Consider the following 20,408-nt stretch of genomic DNA (forward strand, 5'->3'; position numbering starts at 1 on the left):
AATTAAGAGAACTCTTAAATGAGTAAAAGTAGAATCGAACTAGTCATTTAAAATTATAATTATTGTGGCTAGTAATGGATCACAAGTAAAGCTTGGAAATATTAGAAATATTGGCACTTTATAATCTTAATAGAGCTGGAAAAAATTAGCAGCGAGGAAAATTGTTGCCCTACATTGGCAACAGCAGTGCTCTAATCAGATCTGTTTTCACTGTGATTTAGCTTTAATTAATACATCCACATCAGCTTTGTCTGCTTCTCCAAGGCTTTTTGGGTAGCTCTCAATTAGAACATTGTCTTCCTTCTTTCGGAAACTTTGGGAACCACCACCTCTGTTAGTTAGAGAAGCTCCAAGAGCAATAAAATTGTGTACATCCTGCAGCTTCCTCCGCAGCCATTCCACCCTTTCCATGGAGTTCAAATGGTTGCCCAGGTTATGCATAAGTTGTATTTCACTTACAGATCTCTTCCTGGAAGGAACAGAAACAGAGAGGATCACTCCATTACCTCCCCTCTGCCAAATCGCATAGTCATCCTTAAAAATCCAGTTCCCATTCCCTTAAAATGCAGGACAAGTTATAGTACTTACTTAACAGGTTTCCCATCCGATTTTGCAAGAAAACAAATTGCAAACATGACAACCATTACTTTAACAATGTCTTTTGCAGACATCATCTTCCCTAAAATGAAAAGCAAAGTGGAGATATTTTAAATATTTTTAACATCCCAAACTATGTAATTAATTTTATGGTAATTTACATTTATAACCATACAACTGTGTAGGATGGGATAGCAATTAATTGGATTAGTTTTCATGATTGGTTTTTGAAAACCATCTATTTTACAGATACATTAGTGTATATTTTATATACACAAAATTTGATTTAGAAAATAGATCAGGTTTGGCTTCTTAGGTATCTCTTTTGGAGAGTTCTTGTGCAAATTTTCATAAATGAATTTTAAGGCATGTAAGGGATAAAAAAGCTTTTTTGAATTTCCTCCCACACTTTCTGTTGGTTTTAATGAAATGCTTGTAATTTGCTTGAAAATGACTAATTCTCGTAACTAGGTAAATTGCTAACATTATTTATTAGCAAAGTCAACTTCATTTCAGGCACTGCAATAAAAATCATAAATACCAAATTAAAAGGCTTTAACTTAGAGATTTTTGCTGAATTAATGAATATTTCTCCTACCATTAAAAAGAATGAGTCAAGGCATTTAAAAATCATCTAGCTATTTGTAATATGGATTGAGAGTTCTAGCTTCATATAAAAATGCTTGTCTGTATCCTATTGCTTCAAGTTATTAACAATCTTGTTTGAGTATAATTTTTAGCACTTTTCTCATAAACCTTTTCATCTCAAAATAGAATAGTCTTACCTTAATCTTCATTTCAATAATTGCAAAGCCTATTATTATAAGTGCTTTTTCTTAATGCTTAATGTTCCCCCTTTTAACATACACATAAAGTGGTTATCTACTCATATTTTAAACGGAATGACACCAATTACAAGTAACAAAAACATGATATTATACTCCTTTTATTTTCACTGTGCAATATAAAACTATTGATGAAGCAACAAATGAATCCTCTTTAATTCTGTATGTCAGAAAAAGGCACCATAAATAGAAGTTCCTAATTCTAGCTTAGTCACTTTTACCTAGTAACTTCAGACACCTTTGCTGTGCTCCTTATTCTCAATAGAGAGATGAGCTTCTTACAAGAGTGTCATGAAAAAGGTGGGAAATGGTTGTAAAACACACTTAAAATTCATTACGGCTTTCAGAATAAAAATTTTGTAAAGGCTTTATGTAAGGGAATAAACATTCAGCAGTAAGACTGAATTTCTCAAACTATAAAGATTGAACTCTCTTAGTCATAAACCAAATAATCCAGATAAGGACATTCTGTAGGAAAAAAAAAAGGAAATTTAATTCAACTTAATAAATTTATATTGGTTATTTAAATCAGAATTATTCATTCCTTATTAGTCTATTTCAAAATTTCCATAAGGTAATAAGGCATATGCTAAATGTAAAATATTTTTTGTGTAACTTCAGATGAGTTTTGTAAAAAGCAAGGTATCTTAACAGACTTTAATCACAAAAATCAATGATTTAAAAATATAAATGATTTAGTAGCATAAGTTTATTTTGTAGTGCACATTTTATATTAAACATAAATCAAATGATCCTTTTACATTTTACCCATTTTTACCTTGAACAAACAACATGGTATTTGTAGAAAATGGTACACATTAAATAATTGCTTGATTATTAAAAAAACAAGTATCATCTGAACTAAAGATTACTCACCACACAATGTTCCAGAACAAGGTCTCCTTTCAAGTGTATTAACAGCTGATGCTTTCTTAAACTTGGGTAAATTTGAGAAAGCTCATGAACTGTAGAACCTCAAGTGTGACTTTTATATATATGGGTCTTCTACTCATCTAAGAAGTTTTTTGTTGTTGCAGGTGATGTCACTCCCAATTCTCTGGTCATAACTATCAGATCAGAGCAGCACGTGAACCACCCCTATTGGGTGGTGCTCCCTCCTCTGATGTGTAAGATAATTAGATGTTAAAACAAAAATACTACGGGACTGGGAAAGGGTTTGTGCAAAGATTTATAACAAATGTTAAATTGTAAATCTAACTGGATTAATGAATTTATATTATAAAAAGACTGCGTGCCAAGCTTTACAATAAAGTTGCCATCTTACTAGAAAATAAAATCTGAAAATAAGTGTATTTGTTATAACCAGAATTTTGGTAGGATTATTATAAGGATTATAACGAATCATAATACATTATGCTTACTTTTTTTTATTTTTATATTCCCCATGCAATACAATTGCACCCCCCTTATTCTGGCTGCCCCCCCCCCATAGTTTGTCTCTGGTTTATAGTTGTTTGTTCATTATGCTTACTTTTAAAAGTATTTTTAATCAATCCATACTATTCCTGGCTATCTTTTAAAAAAATAGATATAGTGCTTCTCTTTAAAGGAAGTATTACAATATGATGAGAAAATGCTCTTAGAAAATAATTTTAAAGGCTTCCAACATAAAATTATTTTAAAATACATTTAATTTACACTTTATTTTTGTAAATTAAATGACAATAATAATATTGGATATGTACTAACTAAATATTTAAATATTATTATTAGCCTCATTTTTGTATGAGAAAACTGAAGTTTGGAAAGTAGAGAAGATGGAATCCAACAAAGGTCTTTATAACTCCAACGTCATTTTCTTACTATCCCACTTTTCTCCTAGAAAGGGAGGCCTTCTGTGTACCCCAGTTCCCTTGACTTTAACTGCAGGTCTTGGGTCTTGATTCTCCTGTTCTCGAGTTGATGAAAGCCAGCTCTAAACCTAATGGAAGCTCGAGGCTGCCACCTGTCTGATCTCAAATATTGCTACAATCTGGTCCCCATCTAGCAGTTCAAAATTCCTTGAATGTCCTTGGTATAGCTAGTCTTCATTTAGGCAGCTTGCCTTCCAGCTAAAGTCTAGAATTGGATCAGTTCTCTTAACTCTGCTCCCACCGAGGCTTACTGTTATTCCATCTTATGCTAACCATTTCCAGCATTTGATTCTACATTAAGTAAGAAGCGGTCCAAGTCTGAACAGTGCCAGTATGAGTCTAGGATGAGAGGCATGCTAGTCCTGCTCTGGGAAATTCTCCACACTGGATAAATCTTGGAATATTGATCCAGGCTCCACTTTAGAAGCAATAAAGACAAACTATAAGTCTGGAAAATGCGCACGTTTGGTGGAAATGTTGTACAATACAACTTGTGAGGAGCAGTTCAATGAAACTGGGGGAAAATGTCTAGAAAAGACTTGGGATGACTATACAACTATTTTTCATTCTTTATAGAAATATCATAATGAAGAACAAGTATTAATATTTACTGTGGTTTAAGAAGGAAGAACTGAGTTCAAAGGCTAAAGGATACAAAGAGACAGATTGGGCTCACTAGATATTATAAATTTCTTTTTTTTTAAAGATTTATTTATTTATGCATACAAGAACTGGGGTACAGGCCAGAGATGGGGGGTGAGAGAATTCACAGAGACAGAGTGGGGAACAGAACAGGCAGATGAACTGAAATACACTACTGAGGGGAGCAGCGGGCGAGACAGGAGAGGTCTGCTGTGCCATGTGGGTCACCTCCCTGGCCGGGGATCGAACTTGTGCTGAAGTGGCTGCGGTTAGCTTCATAGTGCTGCATTTCAACCCCTTGTGCCACCAGAGAGGCCCCTAGATATTATAATTTTCAAAAGGAATCGAGGGCCTTCTTAAATAGTGAGTTTCCCATCACTTGAAGTGGTGAAGTAAAGCTAGTGAACATTTATCAAGGATAATTCATACAAAGTAGAAACATGAACTAGATAGATAAAAAGTTACTTTTGACTATAAAAATCTATTAGTTTTATCTTTTTACTTTAAAATTTTATTTTATTGAGGCAATATTGCTTTAGAGCACTATATAGGTGATTTAGAGGTACAAGATCACACCTCTTCAGATAGATGCCACCAGCAACTCCCACCACCAAGACACCCATAATCCTCCACTATATTCCACTGGGCCCCCTCCACACATTGCTCTCCACTCTCCCGCATCCCTCTGGTAGCCTTAATTTAACAGCTTTATAGGATTTGTTATTGGTTAGGTTTTGACCTGCCCTTTGTTTAGCTTCTCTATATTTCGCAAGTGAGTGAAACCATCCCGTATTTGACTTTTTCCTTCTGAGTTACTTTGCTTATCAGGATCCCTTCCACTTCCAACCATGTCATCACAAATAACAAGAGCTCATTTTGCTATACTAAGTAGTATTCCATTGTGTGTGTGTGTGTGTGTGTATATATATACATATATATATATATATATATCACATCTTCTCAATCCATTCATCTATCCCTGGGCACTGGGTTGTTCCATAATTTAGCTATTGTAAATAGTGCAGCATGGGCCTCCCTGGTGGTGCAAGGGGTTAAGACGCAACCTATGAAGCTATCTGCAGCCACTGCAGCACAAATTCGATCCACGTCCAGCCAGGAAGCAATCCATATGGCGCAGCAGACCTCTCCTGACTTGCCCGCTGCTCCCCTCAGCAGTGTATTTCAGTCAATCTGTCTTTCCTGTTGCCCACTCTGTCTCTGGTGACTCCTCTCACCCCCCCGCACCTCTGGCCTGTACCCCAGTTCTTGTATGCATAAATAAATAAATCTTAAAAAAAAATAGTGTCTCAATGAACATAAGAGTACGTATATCTCTTCAAATTAGTGTTTTTGTATTCTTCAGGTAGCTACCTAAGAGTAAAATTGCTAGATCGCATGTTAGAAAATTTTTAATATTTTGAGAAACCTCTACACTTTTTTTCCATAAGTACTGAATGAGTCTGCATTAACTCCAACAGTATACCAGGTTTCCTTTCTTGCCACAGCCTCACTTATTGTTTTATACTTTTTGATATGAGCCATTGCACAGGTGTGGTATTTCATTGTGGTTTTTGGTTTTTGGTTTTTTTTTTTTTGGTACAGATAGCACATGGTGCCAATTTTATTTGCAGATGAAGTACTCCAAGTCAAGCTCACAAGTTACACCTTTAAAGATATGGAACGCTTCATGAATTTCCGTGTCATCCTTGCGCAGGTGCCATGCTAATCTTCTCTGTATCGTTCCAATTTTAGTATATGTGCTGCCAAAGTGAGCGCTCATTATGGTTTTGATTTGCATTTCTCTAATGATATAATTTGGCCTTTTTAAAAACTTCTCCTAATGCAAAGTACACATGTGATTTGGTACTATTTTGTTGTTGTTGTTATTCCCTCTCGAGAGGAGGGAAAACTGGAAATACAAATAGTTTTAGAAACATATTGTTCATTGTTGCTACAAAGCCATGTTTAAATTCTAATTTGGAAATTTTTTTCCCTCAATTCTTTGAGCACATTTGACATAATTGGCAGGAGCGATGCAATTAGTGCTTTCATTATCAATATTGTCATATTGAACACAATTGTATTATTAAACTAGTTTTAGAAAAAAATTAAGCAACCAATTTAGGCAATATTCATTTTTTAAAAGATTTATTTATTTATGCACACAAGAACTGGGGTACAGGCCAGAGGTGTGGGGGTGGGGGGTGAGAGGATTCACCAGAGACAGATTGGGGAACAGAACAGTTAGACAGACTGAAATACACTGCTGAGGGGAGTAGCAGGCAAATAAGGAGAGGTCTGCTGCACCATGTGGGTAGCTCCCTGGCTGGGGATCGAACTCGTGCTGCAGTGGCTGCATATAGCTTCATAGGTTGTGTCTTAACCCTTTGCGCCACCCGGGAGACCCTAGACAATATTCATTTATTTAAAAAATTTCACTGAATTTTTACTATCTGTCAGGGGCTGTGCTAATCACTAGGTGGTGGAGACAGGATCTCTGTCCTCAAATTTAACACGTAGTTGAAACATAATGTGATAGGTGTTATAACACACCTATAAACAAATGTTTATAAAAGCACAGACAAGAAAGTGACTAAATTTCCCTGGAGTTGTTGGAGGCTATTTTACTGCGAAGCTAAAGTGTTCTCAAGGATGATTCTGAGTTTTCCATCAGAAAAGGAGAGAAGGGACAGAGGGAACATCATGTGCAAACTGTGGAGGAGATGAAGACTGAATATATGCTAGTAGAAGGAAAGGGGAAATGAGCAATCATCCTAAAGATGTAGGTGAGTACAAATTGTGGAAAGCTTTTTTATGTATGGTGAGGTGTTTTATCTTATAGTCTTCTCTAAACTCGTGTGTATTCATAATATTTTGGGGTCCGTCATGTTTTTTTAAGGACTACTTGACCTTTCCACAAAGACAAGATACCTTCCCAAGATTTGGCACATAGTTTATCTGAACCATCAGACTCTTAGACTACAGGTATTTGATAGAAGGAAATCATTTAGCAATAGGGGCTATGAGGGCACAAGAAGCTGCTGTGACCATGGCAGAGAGAAGAGCTGAGTACGGCTATTTTGCTTTGAAAAGCTCAGCCTTTCTTAGCATTGTCAAGTTTGCTGAAGCTGGGATCAGATCGCCAGTAGTATTCATCACCTCTGGGGAGGATTAAGAATGCTGTGCTATGTCCCGTGCCTCATGGGAGGTTTACTTGGAGACTGATACTTTTTCCTTCTGTTTGCTCAATAGGAATTAATATGGCTTTAATGACTTAGCATGAAAAAAAATTTCAAGGGTGGGAAATCCAGCTACAGTTCTCCCAATTTCACATTTTGTTGACAGAATACAAGGTGTTCTCTTTAACAGCTGATTTACTCTTTTATTTTAAGGGTCTTTCTGGGGATATCTGGGGTTTTTTGATCCAAGAGAAAAACTTTTCTCCTTCCCTCTCACTAGTCTCCAAACTTGTCCGTATTTAGAGACAACGAGCAAAAATACTTAAAATGACAACATATGCTGTCGAATTTTTCAAGTGTTTTGTAATATTCAGTTCCTTATTTTTGTCTCTCTATAAGCTTTTACAAGTTATAGAGGAAAATATTTAATAAGCTATCGATCACTTTACATTCATGAATTTTTATAAATCCTGGGGTCTTCAAAAATCAAACATGCAGTTAGAATATTACTTTGAGATTATGTGATGAAAATTGAACAAACTACAATATACCTGATTGCCGCAGACCAGCACAGCAGTAGACGATGAGGCCACCTCAGGGTTGAGAGAAGCGTGCAGGGTGGTCAGGGTGTCGGCGAAAGAAATGACAAACAGACACACTTCAAGAGTGAAAATCTGAGTGTAATTTTCTCTAAATTTGTGACCAGTATATATATGTTTTCCAAAAGCACAGGAATGAATATCAAGGAAATTAGCTTGCTCATGGGCTCAGTCTATCACTATCAGGGAGGTGATCTACATAACAAGCAATGACCATTATAGAAGAAAGAAGGAAGTTTAGAAAGACAAATAAAGGAGTAAAGTTTGTAGTTCTAGGAAGAGGGATAAGATTTTTAGCATTCTTGTAGTGGTTCTTCGTGGTTATTATCTTTTGATAAGCTTCTGCCTTTTCAGGGAACTTCCACTGCACTTCCTCTGCTTCAGGCTGTTCTCCCACCGCGCGCTGGTTGCCCAGCCGGATCTAGGGACCGTGGCGAAAGCCATTCCTAAAGATCACTGCGGTGGGAGGTGCAGCAGGTATGTAGGGTTTTGCTGTTCTTCCCCTACGCGCTGGTTGCCCAGCCGGTTAGCCCTAAAGGTCACTGCAGGGGAAGGTGCAGCAGGTCCCCCTTTGTTTTTAGAATGGAGCTGGAAGGCGTACATATCTCGTTGAAGATGATGAATGGACCTGTGAAGTAAGCGGACACAGAGGGGAAGGAGTAAACAAAGGAACAGGACGAGTAGGGAAAGAACAATAAAGGAGAGAATGAGATGATACCAGTGAGTAGGAGTCAAAGATTGGAGAGTAGAAGCTAAAGAATGAGCAAAGGAAGAGAGTGAAGTGTGCAGATGAGACTTACTGACAGCAGAAATTTCAGCTTGGAGAGACGAAAGGTCATGAGAAAGGTCATTGTCTTGCCAGATGCCTAATAGGTGATGTTTGGTAAGATTCCAATGTAAGGAAGAGTTATAATGTAAAGGCGTAACACAAATGAAACGAAACTGAACATGGCAACGAGTAGACAGTTGTTGATTGAGAAGTTGAACCTCATTGCCAATAGCAATAACAATTTCTTCCAGAGCATTTAACTTTCTTTCTAACTTATAATCAATGTCCCGCTGTATTGCGAGCGCCATGAACACGTTTTTGGTAAGGTCATTTACAAAAGAAGCTGTCTTAGCTTCCTGAATTAAAGCAACGGAGGAAGCAGCTAAAGAGGTAACTAAGGAAATCAGAGCAGCAATGCCTAGAATAAGGGCAGCAATAAAACGTTTGGGACGAAGAAGAGCATGTACTTCATCTAAAACTTGCATGGCAGTATTATCATACCAAGGCATGTCATGTAAATCAACAGGTAACATAACATAGGAGGGTCTTTTGAGCAAGACCACCACAGGATATAGACGAACAAGAGAGGGGATAATACAATTAGTAACAATGCAACTGGAACAATGGAGTAAGAAGTCCCATGCGATTGAATGCGTGTAGCTGAGGCATTCCCCAGAAGTATAGCGAAGGGGTATCCAACGTAGGCACGCACTGGGATCTTAGTGGTGTCCTGTCCAGGTTGTTTGAAGTGTACATCAAAGGCAGCGAAAAGACGAAAGAGTTCAGGCTTTATGACAGAGCTTTCTGTTCAGGGAACCGGGTTATTCAGTCCTGCCAATGGAGGCAAACTTTCTCATCATTTTCAGAGGTGTCTGGAACCCTACGAACAAAGCAGCAGTTTCTCCACATTTTAGTTTAGCTCTATGTCAACTCCCTGGAAGACTTGTACTCAAAGCCACACAAAAGGTTAGCTCTGCTAGAAAAAGAAAAATATACATATATATATATATATATATGTTTTATATATATATATATATATATATATATAAAACATTGGTGTAGAGTGTGGTCAGTCAAAACAAGAAAACTTTGTTGAATTAAGGCAAAATGTAAAAACATTTTCAATGTTATGCCAAACAAAACAGTAAAAATCAGGTTTATATCCAACAGTCTATACAGTCCTTTGTAGAAAGATTTTTACTCTCAAAAGTTTATCATTTTGAATCAATTGAGGCCTTTTCTTCTTATATTGTGTAGAAACAAGTGCTGCAGACATTAAATCATTGAAGTTTATAATATTGCAAGGCAACAATAATCATTGACAATTTACATACATCAGGTATTGAAAGATTTTGTTTTAGAAAACCAATGTTAACATTTTTGTACATATTAGAGTTTCACCATTTTTTGAAGTGACAGTGGTTTCCTTGTAGTGTAACTTTACCAGGTAAACCAGATAGGATAAATTTATCTAATGTCCTTCCCAGGAGGAAAAGGAGAAAGTTTGTGGAGTATCTCTAAAGCTCTGCTGAGGTTTCACAAAATTTCCTTTAATTGATTAAATGACAGGCTACCAAATTTTACTTTAATTTAGATCTTTGGGAAGCTGTGTCATAAATACTTAGAAAACAGCAAAAATAACCATATTTAATTTTTATAAAAATTCTAGCCCTGAGTATAATATTGACAATCAAATCATAACCTTTAATTGTCATCTCAAAAATCTTAGTTTTTCAGACACTAAAAGACATTATGTACCCGAAATCATTAACCTAGACAAGGGCCAAGATTATACCCAATGTTAGTGTATAAGTACATGTTTTGAAACAACCCATTAGATTAAAACTCAGTTATTATTAACCAAAAATTATTTTTTAGCTAATGTGTTCCCAAAATACTAAAATAATATAAATCATTTGAGTATACAAAATTTGTTTTTGTAAAATTTCTTTTTGAGATTTAACACTTTCCTTAGCCTTGTTACTTTTTAATTATTTTAGACCTTCAATATTTGCTTTAACACTTATCACTTTACTTTTAGGACCATTAAAATATCTATTTTTAATACATGTTTTTCTTTGTAAACACACATTTTACATTACATCCATTTAGGATTGTCACATCTTTCATCAGCAGTAAGGCATTATAATACTGTTATCTGTACTAGATGACTTAAATGTGAAACACAAGGTAATATGACATTAGAATTTTTAGGTTTCACAAATAGGTGCAAAAAGTAAACCTGAAAGTTTAGTTGTAGTTTTAGTTTGTTATGACTGGAATTCCATTTTGCATGGCTGTTAATAATATAATGGCACATACCTAGGTTTTTGTAGGCTAGCTAATAAAGAAGCAATTAGGCAAATTAATAAAAACAAAAAAAATCAGAGCACCATATAGATACTATGTACATTTTTCACATACATGTGACTCAGTAGGAAGGAGAAAAGTACTTTTTATACCAGAAATTTCTTTTTGAAACACATTTAAACAAAGTATTTATAACTTTAAGGCATATATGGTTTGAATTATATTATAAAATTTAAACTAGTTTTTGTTTATTAAAAAATTGTTTGATTAAGATCTTAAGATTTGTTTTATGATAATTTAAAGGCGCCATTTATAATTAGTCCTCCGGAGGTAAAAAACAAAACAAACACAAAGACAGACAAACAGATACAGAGATCTCTTGATAACATTTAAAATTTTGGCCATGTGTATATATTTTGAAACAGTTATTTTAGCAATGTGTGAAGATACTGAGGTTTTTAATGAGTTAACAGCTAAAATCTGTACACAGAATAAGTGTCTAATCTTAATTATTACCAAAGACCTTGGGCTTGAGACCACAGTAGTCACGGCAGTTTTTACTATTTTTTTTTTTTTGATAAGAAAATATTTTTGGAGTTTACATTTTTAAGAAATGATTATATGGCTTTAGGTTGTTAACATATCTCACTGGGAACGGTCATATTTTAAAACATAAAAGTACACTGTTATCTTGAGAACAGGAGAAGAGGTAAATTTTTACAGTCTGCCTGTAAAATTTGAGGTTTAGAATTTAGCTCAAAAATGTCTGTATCATCACTTTATGTTTTACCAGGTTAGTTTGTTTTAACAAGAAACTTAATCTTTTACAGGTCCAATAAGTAAAATTAAAAGCTTTTATTCAACCAATAAGCATTTTGTATAGCTTGTTAGCACGTCAAAAGTAACTCAGCAGTTTCTGCCTAAGACAATTTAAACTTTAAAATCAGAGAAACACAGGGAAATGGAACTTTTTTTTTTTTTTTTTTGTAGAATGAACCAATAGTCATTTAAGGTGGATAATAGAAAAGCTCAGTCCTCCACAGCAGGAAGGTAGTAGAGACCTGTCAGTGATCCCAACACTGTAGAAACAGTCCAGGCAGCTGCTTGTTGAGATCAAGGGCAGCCTCCACCAGCCCACTGCAGTGGGTTCATACTATTTTAATAAAAACCTTTTATTTATATTATAGTCATGTAGTCTCATACACTCATATTTAACCATTTTTTTATAATAAACTTTAACAATTGTGAATTAACTTTGAATTCTATTATTTAAAAATGCTTTATTTATTTATTTATTTTAAAAGAAACAAATGGCAAAAAACTTCACTGGGGGGAACCTAGTCTCTTCCCCAAATAATTAACAGGAAAAGATTGGAGCATTTTTGTTTTGTTTTGTTTTATTTAAGATTATGACACATTATCTTTTATTTGTTTTTGAGTTTTTATTTTTATCTCAACAATTTTAGCCAAGTCCGAGCTGGAAATTTGGGCTGGATTTTGGAATGGTCTCATAATTGGGAACCGATGCCTCTGCAAAGAGGTCAGCATTGGCTCTAGAATAAACTTTTGGCTTTTGAAAAACAATTTTACTATCCCAAGAATCCTGATCACTTTCTGTAATACTGCAGCCTATGTTTTATTTTACCTTTTGTTTTGAATATTTAATTTTGTCTCCAGCCAGGCAAAAACGACCTATCTGTTTAGGCAATTGTTTTATTAATACGGGGCTGTCAGCTGAGTCCTCTTTGATGTTATTTAGGGATACAGACAGCCATAAGTTTGAGTTTTTTATTTATTTTCTCTAATTCAGACCCTTGATCTAGTGTCGCGGGGGAAGCATTTAAGCAAACTTTAATGTAATGTTGAAGCATACCAGTTTTTCTTATAGTTCTAATAAGTTCTTTACAGAGGGAATTAGCATTTTACATGCAAGTTGTTTAAACAATAAATCTCATGCTCCGGGAGGATGGAAGAACCTTATCCAGAGCAGTTTCTAATCTAGCCACAAAATCCTGGTACATTTCATCCTGGCGTTGGTGTATCAGTGAGATTAGTGGGTTTGTACTCAGGTGAAGGAAGATTTTTCCATGAGGCAACTGCTAGTTTATTAATTTCAACTAGGACTTCTTTTGGAAGGGCAGCTTGTCTGCGTACCTCAGCATTGAAAGGTTCGGCGCGGTAAAGACAAGGAGAGCCAGGCTACATTTCTCAAGGGGGGGGAAAGTTTATTGCGCCCCGGGCGGACCTCACAGACCCAAGGTGGGGGTCAGTGAAGCTGCGCCCGTTGTTAGGGGGAAGCAGGGTTTTGTAGGGTGAGGAGAGGTCAGGTGGGTAGTTGGGCTCGTATGGCGGGAAAAGTTTGTAGGGCAGGCAGAGGTTCTAGTTTGTAGGGCAGGTAGAGGTTCTTTGTCTGAGATGAGACTCGTAGTGGGAGGGGGGAGGCTCATTGTCTGAGTCCTCCAGGCAGGTATCCGCATTCCTGCCCCCCAGGTGGGCTTCCTGGTTGGCTCCTGCATTCCGGCCTGCTGCATGGACCTTTCAAGCATATTTGTCTGTTCCCATGAACACAGAAAGGGAAATTTTCTCAGCCCTAACCTCATCATGATTTTTAAGGAAGGCATGTACTTGGTCCTCATATTCCATGTGAAATAATACATACATTGCTGAAGGAAGAACAGCCTTGGCAAGATTATGCCAGTCATAAGGGGTCATCCAGGTGGCTGATAACATGTCAATAATTTGATAAATATAAGGGGAGTTATGACCTGTTGTCTGAACAGCTAACTGTAATTTTTTGAGTTTTTATGGGGATGGCCTCCCATGCAGGGCCTTAATCAGCGCGAGACAAAGCCGGGGTCCGGCAACGGGAAAAGTAAATGAAAAATCTCCTTACTGGCCTTTTTTGCTAATCCTAAAATGCCACCTAGGGGCCCTTGATGGGCTTTGATATGATTAGGATTATTATGTAATGCAATTTTAGGTTTGGTAACAACTGGAAAAAGGTTAGCGGGTGGGCGGGAGGGTTTATCATTTTTGAAAGTTAATTTATCTAGCATTTCAGTATATTCATGATCATTAAACTCCTCCTCTGACTGGGAAAGGGATTCTTTTAATACGGGAGCAGAGGCTTGAGCGAATAATGACGTGTTTGGATCAGTATTGTTTTTAGGATTATCCTGAACTTCATTCTGTTGGCCTTCCCACAATTCTGCCTCAGTGGCATCAACCAACAAATCTCTAATTTGTACCCACAAGGACAGAGCCTGTCTCAGAACCTGAGATGGTCCATGAAGGGCATAAAACTCTTTCACTTCTTTTCCTACTTTCTTCCAAGTTTCCAGTGACAAACTACCTTCTTCTGGAAACCACGGGCATACCCGTAATATAAATTTATAAAGTTACAGTAGAGCTTTCTTATTTACTTTAATACCTCGTGTTTCAATCATATTTTTTAATATAGATAGAAAAAGATTTTTGTTTTTGGTCTCGTGGTGCTTTTGTTCACTCAAGCAAAGATTTCTTTCAACTGTGCTGTCCGGCCCGTGTCCCTCGCGGGAACTTGCGGAGGCATCTTAGCTAAGGTCTGTCCGTATAAGTCCCGGACCAGGCTACTCCGAAGAGCAGATGACCTTTATGCCATATGACGTTCCTCCACGGGAATCGCGGGTGCAGCCCACTCAGACTCCGTAGCCATGAGGCCGTGGAGCCGTATTCATACACTCTCACACACACACAGCACCACGAACATTCACTCTTAGAAAAACTTCTCACTATTTTGAACTGATCACCCTTTATCAGCGAGCTCCGGACGCTCCAGTGAGGATCCTATCCCTGACTGTTTAAAAGAGGGTATTTTAAGGGAATCACATTCACACTCACACACACAAGAAGGGAGATAGCTTACCCAACACGATCTCTTCTTCGTTACTCACCTCTTCTTTGGGTGGAAGACACAATGAAATGAAATAAAATGTCGGGGCCCCACGTTGGGCGCCACCTGCCGCAGACCAGCACAGCAGTAGACGATGAGGCCACCTCAGGGTTGAGAGAAGCGTGCAGGGTGGTCAGGGTGTCGGCGAAAGAAATGACAAACAGACACACTTCAAGAGTGAAAATCTGAGTGTAATTTTCTCTAAATTTGTGACCAGTATATATATGTTTTCCAAAAGCACAGGAATGAATATCAAGGAAATTAGCTTGCTCATGGGCTCAGTCTATCACTATCAGGGAGGTGATCTACATAACAAGCAATGACCATTATAGAAGAAAGAAGGAAGTTTAGAAAGACAAATAAGGGATTAAAGTTTGTAGTTCTAGGAAGAGGGATAAGATTTTTAGCATTCTTGTAGTGGTTCTTCCTGGTTATTATCTTTTGATAAGCTTCTGCCTTTTCAGGGAACTTCTGCTGCACTTCCTCTGCTTCAGGCTGTTCTCCCACCGCGCGCTGGTTGCCCAGCCGGATCTAGGGACCGTGGCGAAAGCCATTCCTAAAGATCACTGAGGTGGAAGGTGCAGCACCTGATGCGTACTCCTCAAAATGGTCGAGTTGTCAAAAATAAGGAAAGTGAGAAATTTTCACAGCCAGAAGGAGCCTAAGAAGACAGAATAACTAAGTATAACATGGTGTCCTAGATGATATTCTGCAACAGACAATGGATATTGAGTCAAAAAACTAAGGAAATATGAATAAACCACAATCTCTAGTTAGTGAAAATGCATTTTTGACTCATAAAAATAGATTTCTGGGGTGGGAGGCAGGGGGAGGAGAGAAGGTTATATGGGAATTTGAGCTATCTGCTTAAATTTCTGTAAACTTACAACTTTCCTAAAAAATGAAGTCGATTAATTAAAAAAAAAATCATGGTGATATAGCAGGAAAGATGAACAAGTAAGTGCAACTTTCAAAGAGAAAAGAAGTTTAGGAATTTAGTAGAAAATTAGAGAGGTGATGATATAGAAAAATTCCACGGCAAATACATTTTTTTTTTTTTTTGGACATCTATTGTCCTTTCCACTTTATATTATGTATTGTCTTATTTGGTTCTGAGAGCCTTTCTAAGGTAAATATTGCAATCTTTTGTTTATTTTTTAAAGATTTATTTATTTATGCATACAAGAGCCGGGGTACAGGCCAGAGATATGGGGGGGGGGTGTGCAGTGAAAGGATCCTCCAGAGACAGAGCGGGGAACAGAACAGAACAGGCAAACTGACTGAAATACACTGCTGAGGGGAGCAGTGGGCGAGACAGGAGAGGTCTGCCTCTCCATGTGGTAGCTCTCTGGCCGGCGGGGGATAGAACTCATGCTGCAGAGGCTGTGGACCGTTTCATAGTGCAGAGCTTAACCCCTTGCGCCACTAAGGAGGCCCCCAAATATTACAATCTTTTAAATGAGAAGCTGAATCTTGAATTTATAAGGTCACCGGCTCAAGTTTACTCAACTAATGAGGGGACAAGACCAGAATTTAAACCTATGTCTCACATTCATGGCTTTTTCCTCAGTGTTATGTAACAGAGAATAAAAGGCAAGAGATAAAAAGCAGGGAGTTCAAATCAAAATATATCTGCTAAAGTTGAAGCTCTGTGTTGCAAAGTATGGAATTATAGAAGAGGTCAGGCATAGACTCTGACCTTGAGGAATGTGTGCTATATTGGTGGAGACAGAAAAATAGGATTTAATAATACCAGGTCCATTGGAGTGGGAAAGAGAGGCAGATGCGGCTGTGTAACTTGCACTACACCTTATTGTGGGTAGTAAGAAAGTTCAAGGTCAGATGCCCACATTTACATGCAATCTCTGCAGATTGAAAGATTACTTTTTACCTGAGGGAGCATCTTGGTTTCTTATCAGGTGCAAATAACATGACACACACCAATGATAAAGCTGATAATCTTTTATCAAGTACAAAGCTCTCTGTCGCAATAGTTTTTCAACTGTAAATGCTTTCCTTGCCACTAATTATTTAGCTAATAATCTTATTTTAAGTTTGAATTCAGTGAGAAATTCATCTCTTCCATTAATCAGAGTACAATATTATAGTACTAACTATCCTTAGAGAGTACTCACTATATGCCAGGAACTATTCTAAGTGCTTTATAAACATCTCTCTAATCTTTACTAAAATCCTGAAATGGGACTTTTTTTTTTAAAGATTTATTTATTTATGCATACAAGAGCAGGGATACAGGCCAGAGGTTGGGGGGAGGCAGGTGAGAGAATTCACCAGAGACAGAGTGGGGAACACAACAGGCAGATTTTCTGAAGTACACTGCTGAGGGGAGCAGCGGGTGAGACAGGTGAGGTCTGCTGTGCCATGTGGGTTGCTCCCTGGCTGGCCAGGGATCGAATTAGTGCTGCAGAGGTATGGACAGTTTCACAGGCTGCATCTTAACCTCTTGCGCCACCAGGGAGGCCCAAATGGGACTTTTTAAAACCCCATTTTACAACTGAGGAATCTGAAACAGAAACAGGTTTAAAACTTGTTCAGGGTGGGCCTCCCCAGTGGCTCAGTGGTTGAGCGCTGGGTTGCGAAGCTGCCCGCAGCCTCTGCAGCGCCTGTTCGATCCCCGGCCACTGGGTGAGGGTCCCACATGGCACGACAGACATCTCCTGCCGCGCCCACTGCTCCCCTCAGCAGTGTACTTCGGTCCTTCTGCCTGTTCTGCTCCCCGCTCTGGCTCTGGTGAATTCTCTCACCCTCCCACGCTTCTGACTGTACCCAGTGCTTGTATGAATAAATAAATAAATAAATCTTTAAAAAATAAAAAAATAAAACTTATTCAGGGTTATCCAACTATAAGTGGCAGAGACATAATTTAGATAGAGGAGTATGACTCGACAACCCATTTTATAGTAATTACGGAGTAATATCTCCCTATCTCACCCAAATACACACACACTGAAACAGTATATCTAAGTATGTTTACTTATACTATAATTATATGTGAAGAAACATCCCTAACTCTAAAATTTTTTTTTATCTTCTCAAGCTCCTCAAGACCTAGGTAGCAGAACAGAGATATTCTTGATTTGATTGTGGAATCTCCCGTCCCTTTCAGATTCTGCATAGTTATCCAAAATTAGCATCATATACCACATTAACAGAATGAAGGGGGGAAAAACACATGACCATCTCAATCAGTGCAGAAAAAGCATTTGACAAAATTCAGCACACTTTCATAATAAAAATGTACAACAGATTAGGACTAGAAGGAAACTACCTGAACAGAATGAAGGCTACATATGAAAAACTCACAACTAATGTCATACTCAACAGTCAAAGACTGAAAACTTTCCCTCTAAGATCATGAACAAAATATGGATGATGCCTGTTTTTGCCATTTATATTCAAGATGGCACTAGAAGTCCTATCTGGAACAATTAGGCAAGAAAAAGAAATATAAGACACTCAAATTATACAGGACACTCAAATTATACAGGAAGAAGTAAAATTTTCTGTTTTCAAGACAATATGATCATTTATGCAGAAAACCCTAAAGATTACATATACACAAAATTGTTAGAACTAGTAATGAATCCAGCAAAATTTCAGGAAAAAAATCAGCACACAAAGATCAATTGCATTTATTTACATTAATAACGAACAACCAAAAAAGTAAGATGACAGTTCCATTTACAATAGCATTAAAAAAATAGAATACTTAAGGATAAACTTAACAATAGTAGTGAAAGACCTATATAATGATAACTATAAAACATTGCTGACTGAAATTAAAGACACTAATAAATACCAGTACAGTCCATGTTTATGAATTAAAGACTCAATATTGTTAAATAACAAAAATCCAACCGCATTAATTTCAAAGATCTAGCTGACTTTTTGGTTTTTTATTTATTTTTAAAGATTTATTTATTTATGCATATAAGAACTGGGGTACAGGCCAGAGGTGTGGGGATGAGGGGTGAGAGGATTCACCAGAGACAGAGTGGGGAACAGAACAGACAGACAGACTGAAATACACTGCTGAGGGGAGCAGCGGGTGAGACAGGAGAGGTCTGCTGCGCCATGTGGGTAGCTCCCTGGCCAGGGATCAAACTCGTGCTGCAGTGGCTGTGGACAGCTTCATAGGTTGTGTCTTAACCCCTTGCACCACCAGGGGGTCCCTAGCTGACTTTTTAAAGTGACTCATGAATTGTGCAGCACCCCACCAGCAAGTAGAAAGATGATCCAAAAAGTTACACAAAATGAGAGATTTTTATAGGCAGAAAGAGGACAAGATAAGGGAAAAGAGAATTATTTCAGTTTTAAGGACCCTAACTCTAGAAAATAGACAAAGATCTTTTGACAGATTATTTTATATTTCTTTAGGGACTAGAAAAGATTACTTCATTGGTGTTGATCAGAAGATTCCCTACTGACCAATTAATACTGCATTCCTAAGGAAAGCTCAAACTGCAGAAGGGCTGGTTAGGTTAGGTACTAAGTCTTGGTGGGCTTTGTACAAGAAACTACATTTTGGTCCTGTCTTTTTATTTTTTTTTAAACAATGTTACTAGTACCCAAAGTGATCCATTGATTCACACCAATCCCTACAAAAATCTCAGTAGCTTTTGCACATAAATAGAAAAATCCATCCAAAATTCATATGGAATCTTAAGGGGCCCTGAATAGAGAAAACATCTTACAAAAGAAGAATAAAGTTGGAAAATAACACTTCCTGGTTTCAAAACCCATTACGGCAGTGGCCTCTCTGATGATGCAAGAGTTAATTACAGCACTGTGAAGCTATCTGCAGCCTCTGCTGTTCATTTGATCATGGCTGGCCAGGGAGCTACCCACATGGCTCAGCAGACCTCTCCTGTCTCACCCACTGCTCCTCTCAGCAGTGTATTTCAGTCAGTCTGCCTGTTCTGTTCCCCACTCTGTCTCTGGTGAACCCTCTCACCCCCTGCGCCTCTATTCTGTACCCAGTTCTTGTATGCACAAATAAATAAATCTTAAAAAGAAAAAGAAACAAAATCTATTACAGCCTTACAGTAATCAACATGGTGTCATCTAATGAGAGATATACAGACAATTAAATAGAATAGTTAGAAATAAATGTACACATTATCAAATGACTTTTGGCAAGGGTAGAAACACAATTTGATAAGGAAAGGATAGTCTTTTCAACAAATGATATATGAAAAACTGGGTATTCACTGGCAAAAACATGGAAATTGGATCCTTACCTCACATTATTAATAAAAATTATCTCAAAATGCATCAAACACCTAAGTGTAAAAGTTAAAACTCTAAAGTTCTAAGTAGAAAACATAGGGGCAAAGTTCATAACATTGGATTTTGCAGTGATTTCTTAGATGTGACGTCAAAAACATAGGCAGCGGTTGAGCTCTGGGTTGCGAAGCTGCCCGCAGCCTCTGCAGCACCGGTTCCATCCCCGGCTGCTCCCGACCACCAGAGGAGGGTCCCACATGGCACACAGACCTCTCCTGCCGCCTGCTGCTCCCCTCAACAGTGTACTTTGGTCCTTCTGCCTGCTCTGCTCCCCGCTCTGGCTCTGGTGAATTCTCTCACCCTCCCGCGCTTCTGACTGTACCCAGTGCTTGTATAAAAAATACTGTATGAACCA

General features: G+C 37.6%; 1 protein-coding gene across 1 annotated transcript; it reads right to left on the reverse strand.

The window, feature by feature from the left end:
- Positions 1-207: 207 nt before the first annotated feature.
- PTH (parathyroid hormone) lies at positions 208-674 on the reverse strand (the record flags this gene model as incomplete). Its single annotated transcript, XM_084242983.1, has 2 exons — positions 208-469; positions 589-674. The coding sequence occupies 2 exons, from the start codon at positions 672-674 to the stop codon at positions 208-210; spliced, it is 348 nt and encodes a 115-aa protein (XP_084099109.1).
- Positions 675-20,408: the final 19,734 nt, after the last annotated feature.

Source organism: Talpa europaea (genome assembly GCF_964194135.1).
Source record: "Talpa europaea genome assembly, chromosome: 1".
NCBI lineage: Eukaryota > Metazoa > Chordata > Mammalia > Eulipotyphla > Talpidae > Talpa > Talpa europaea.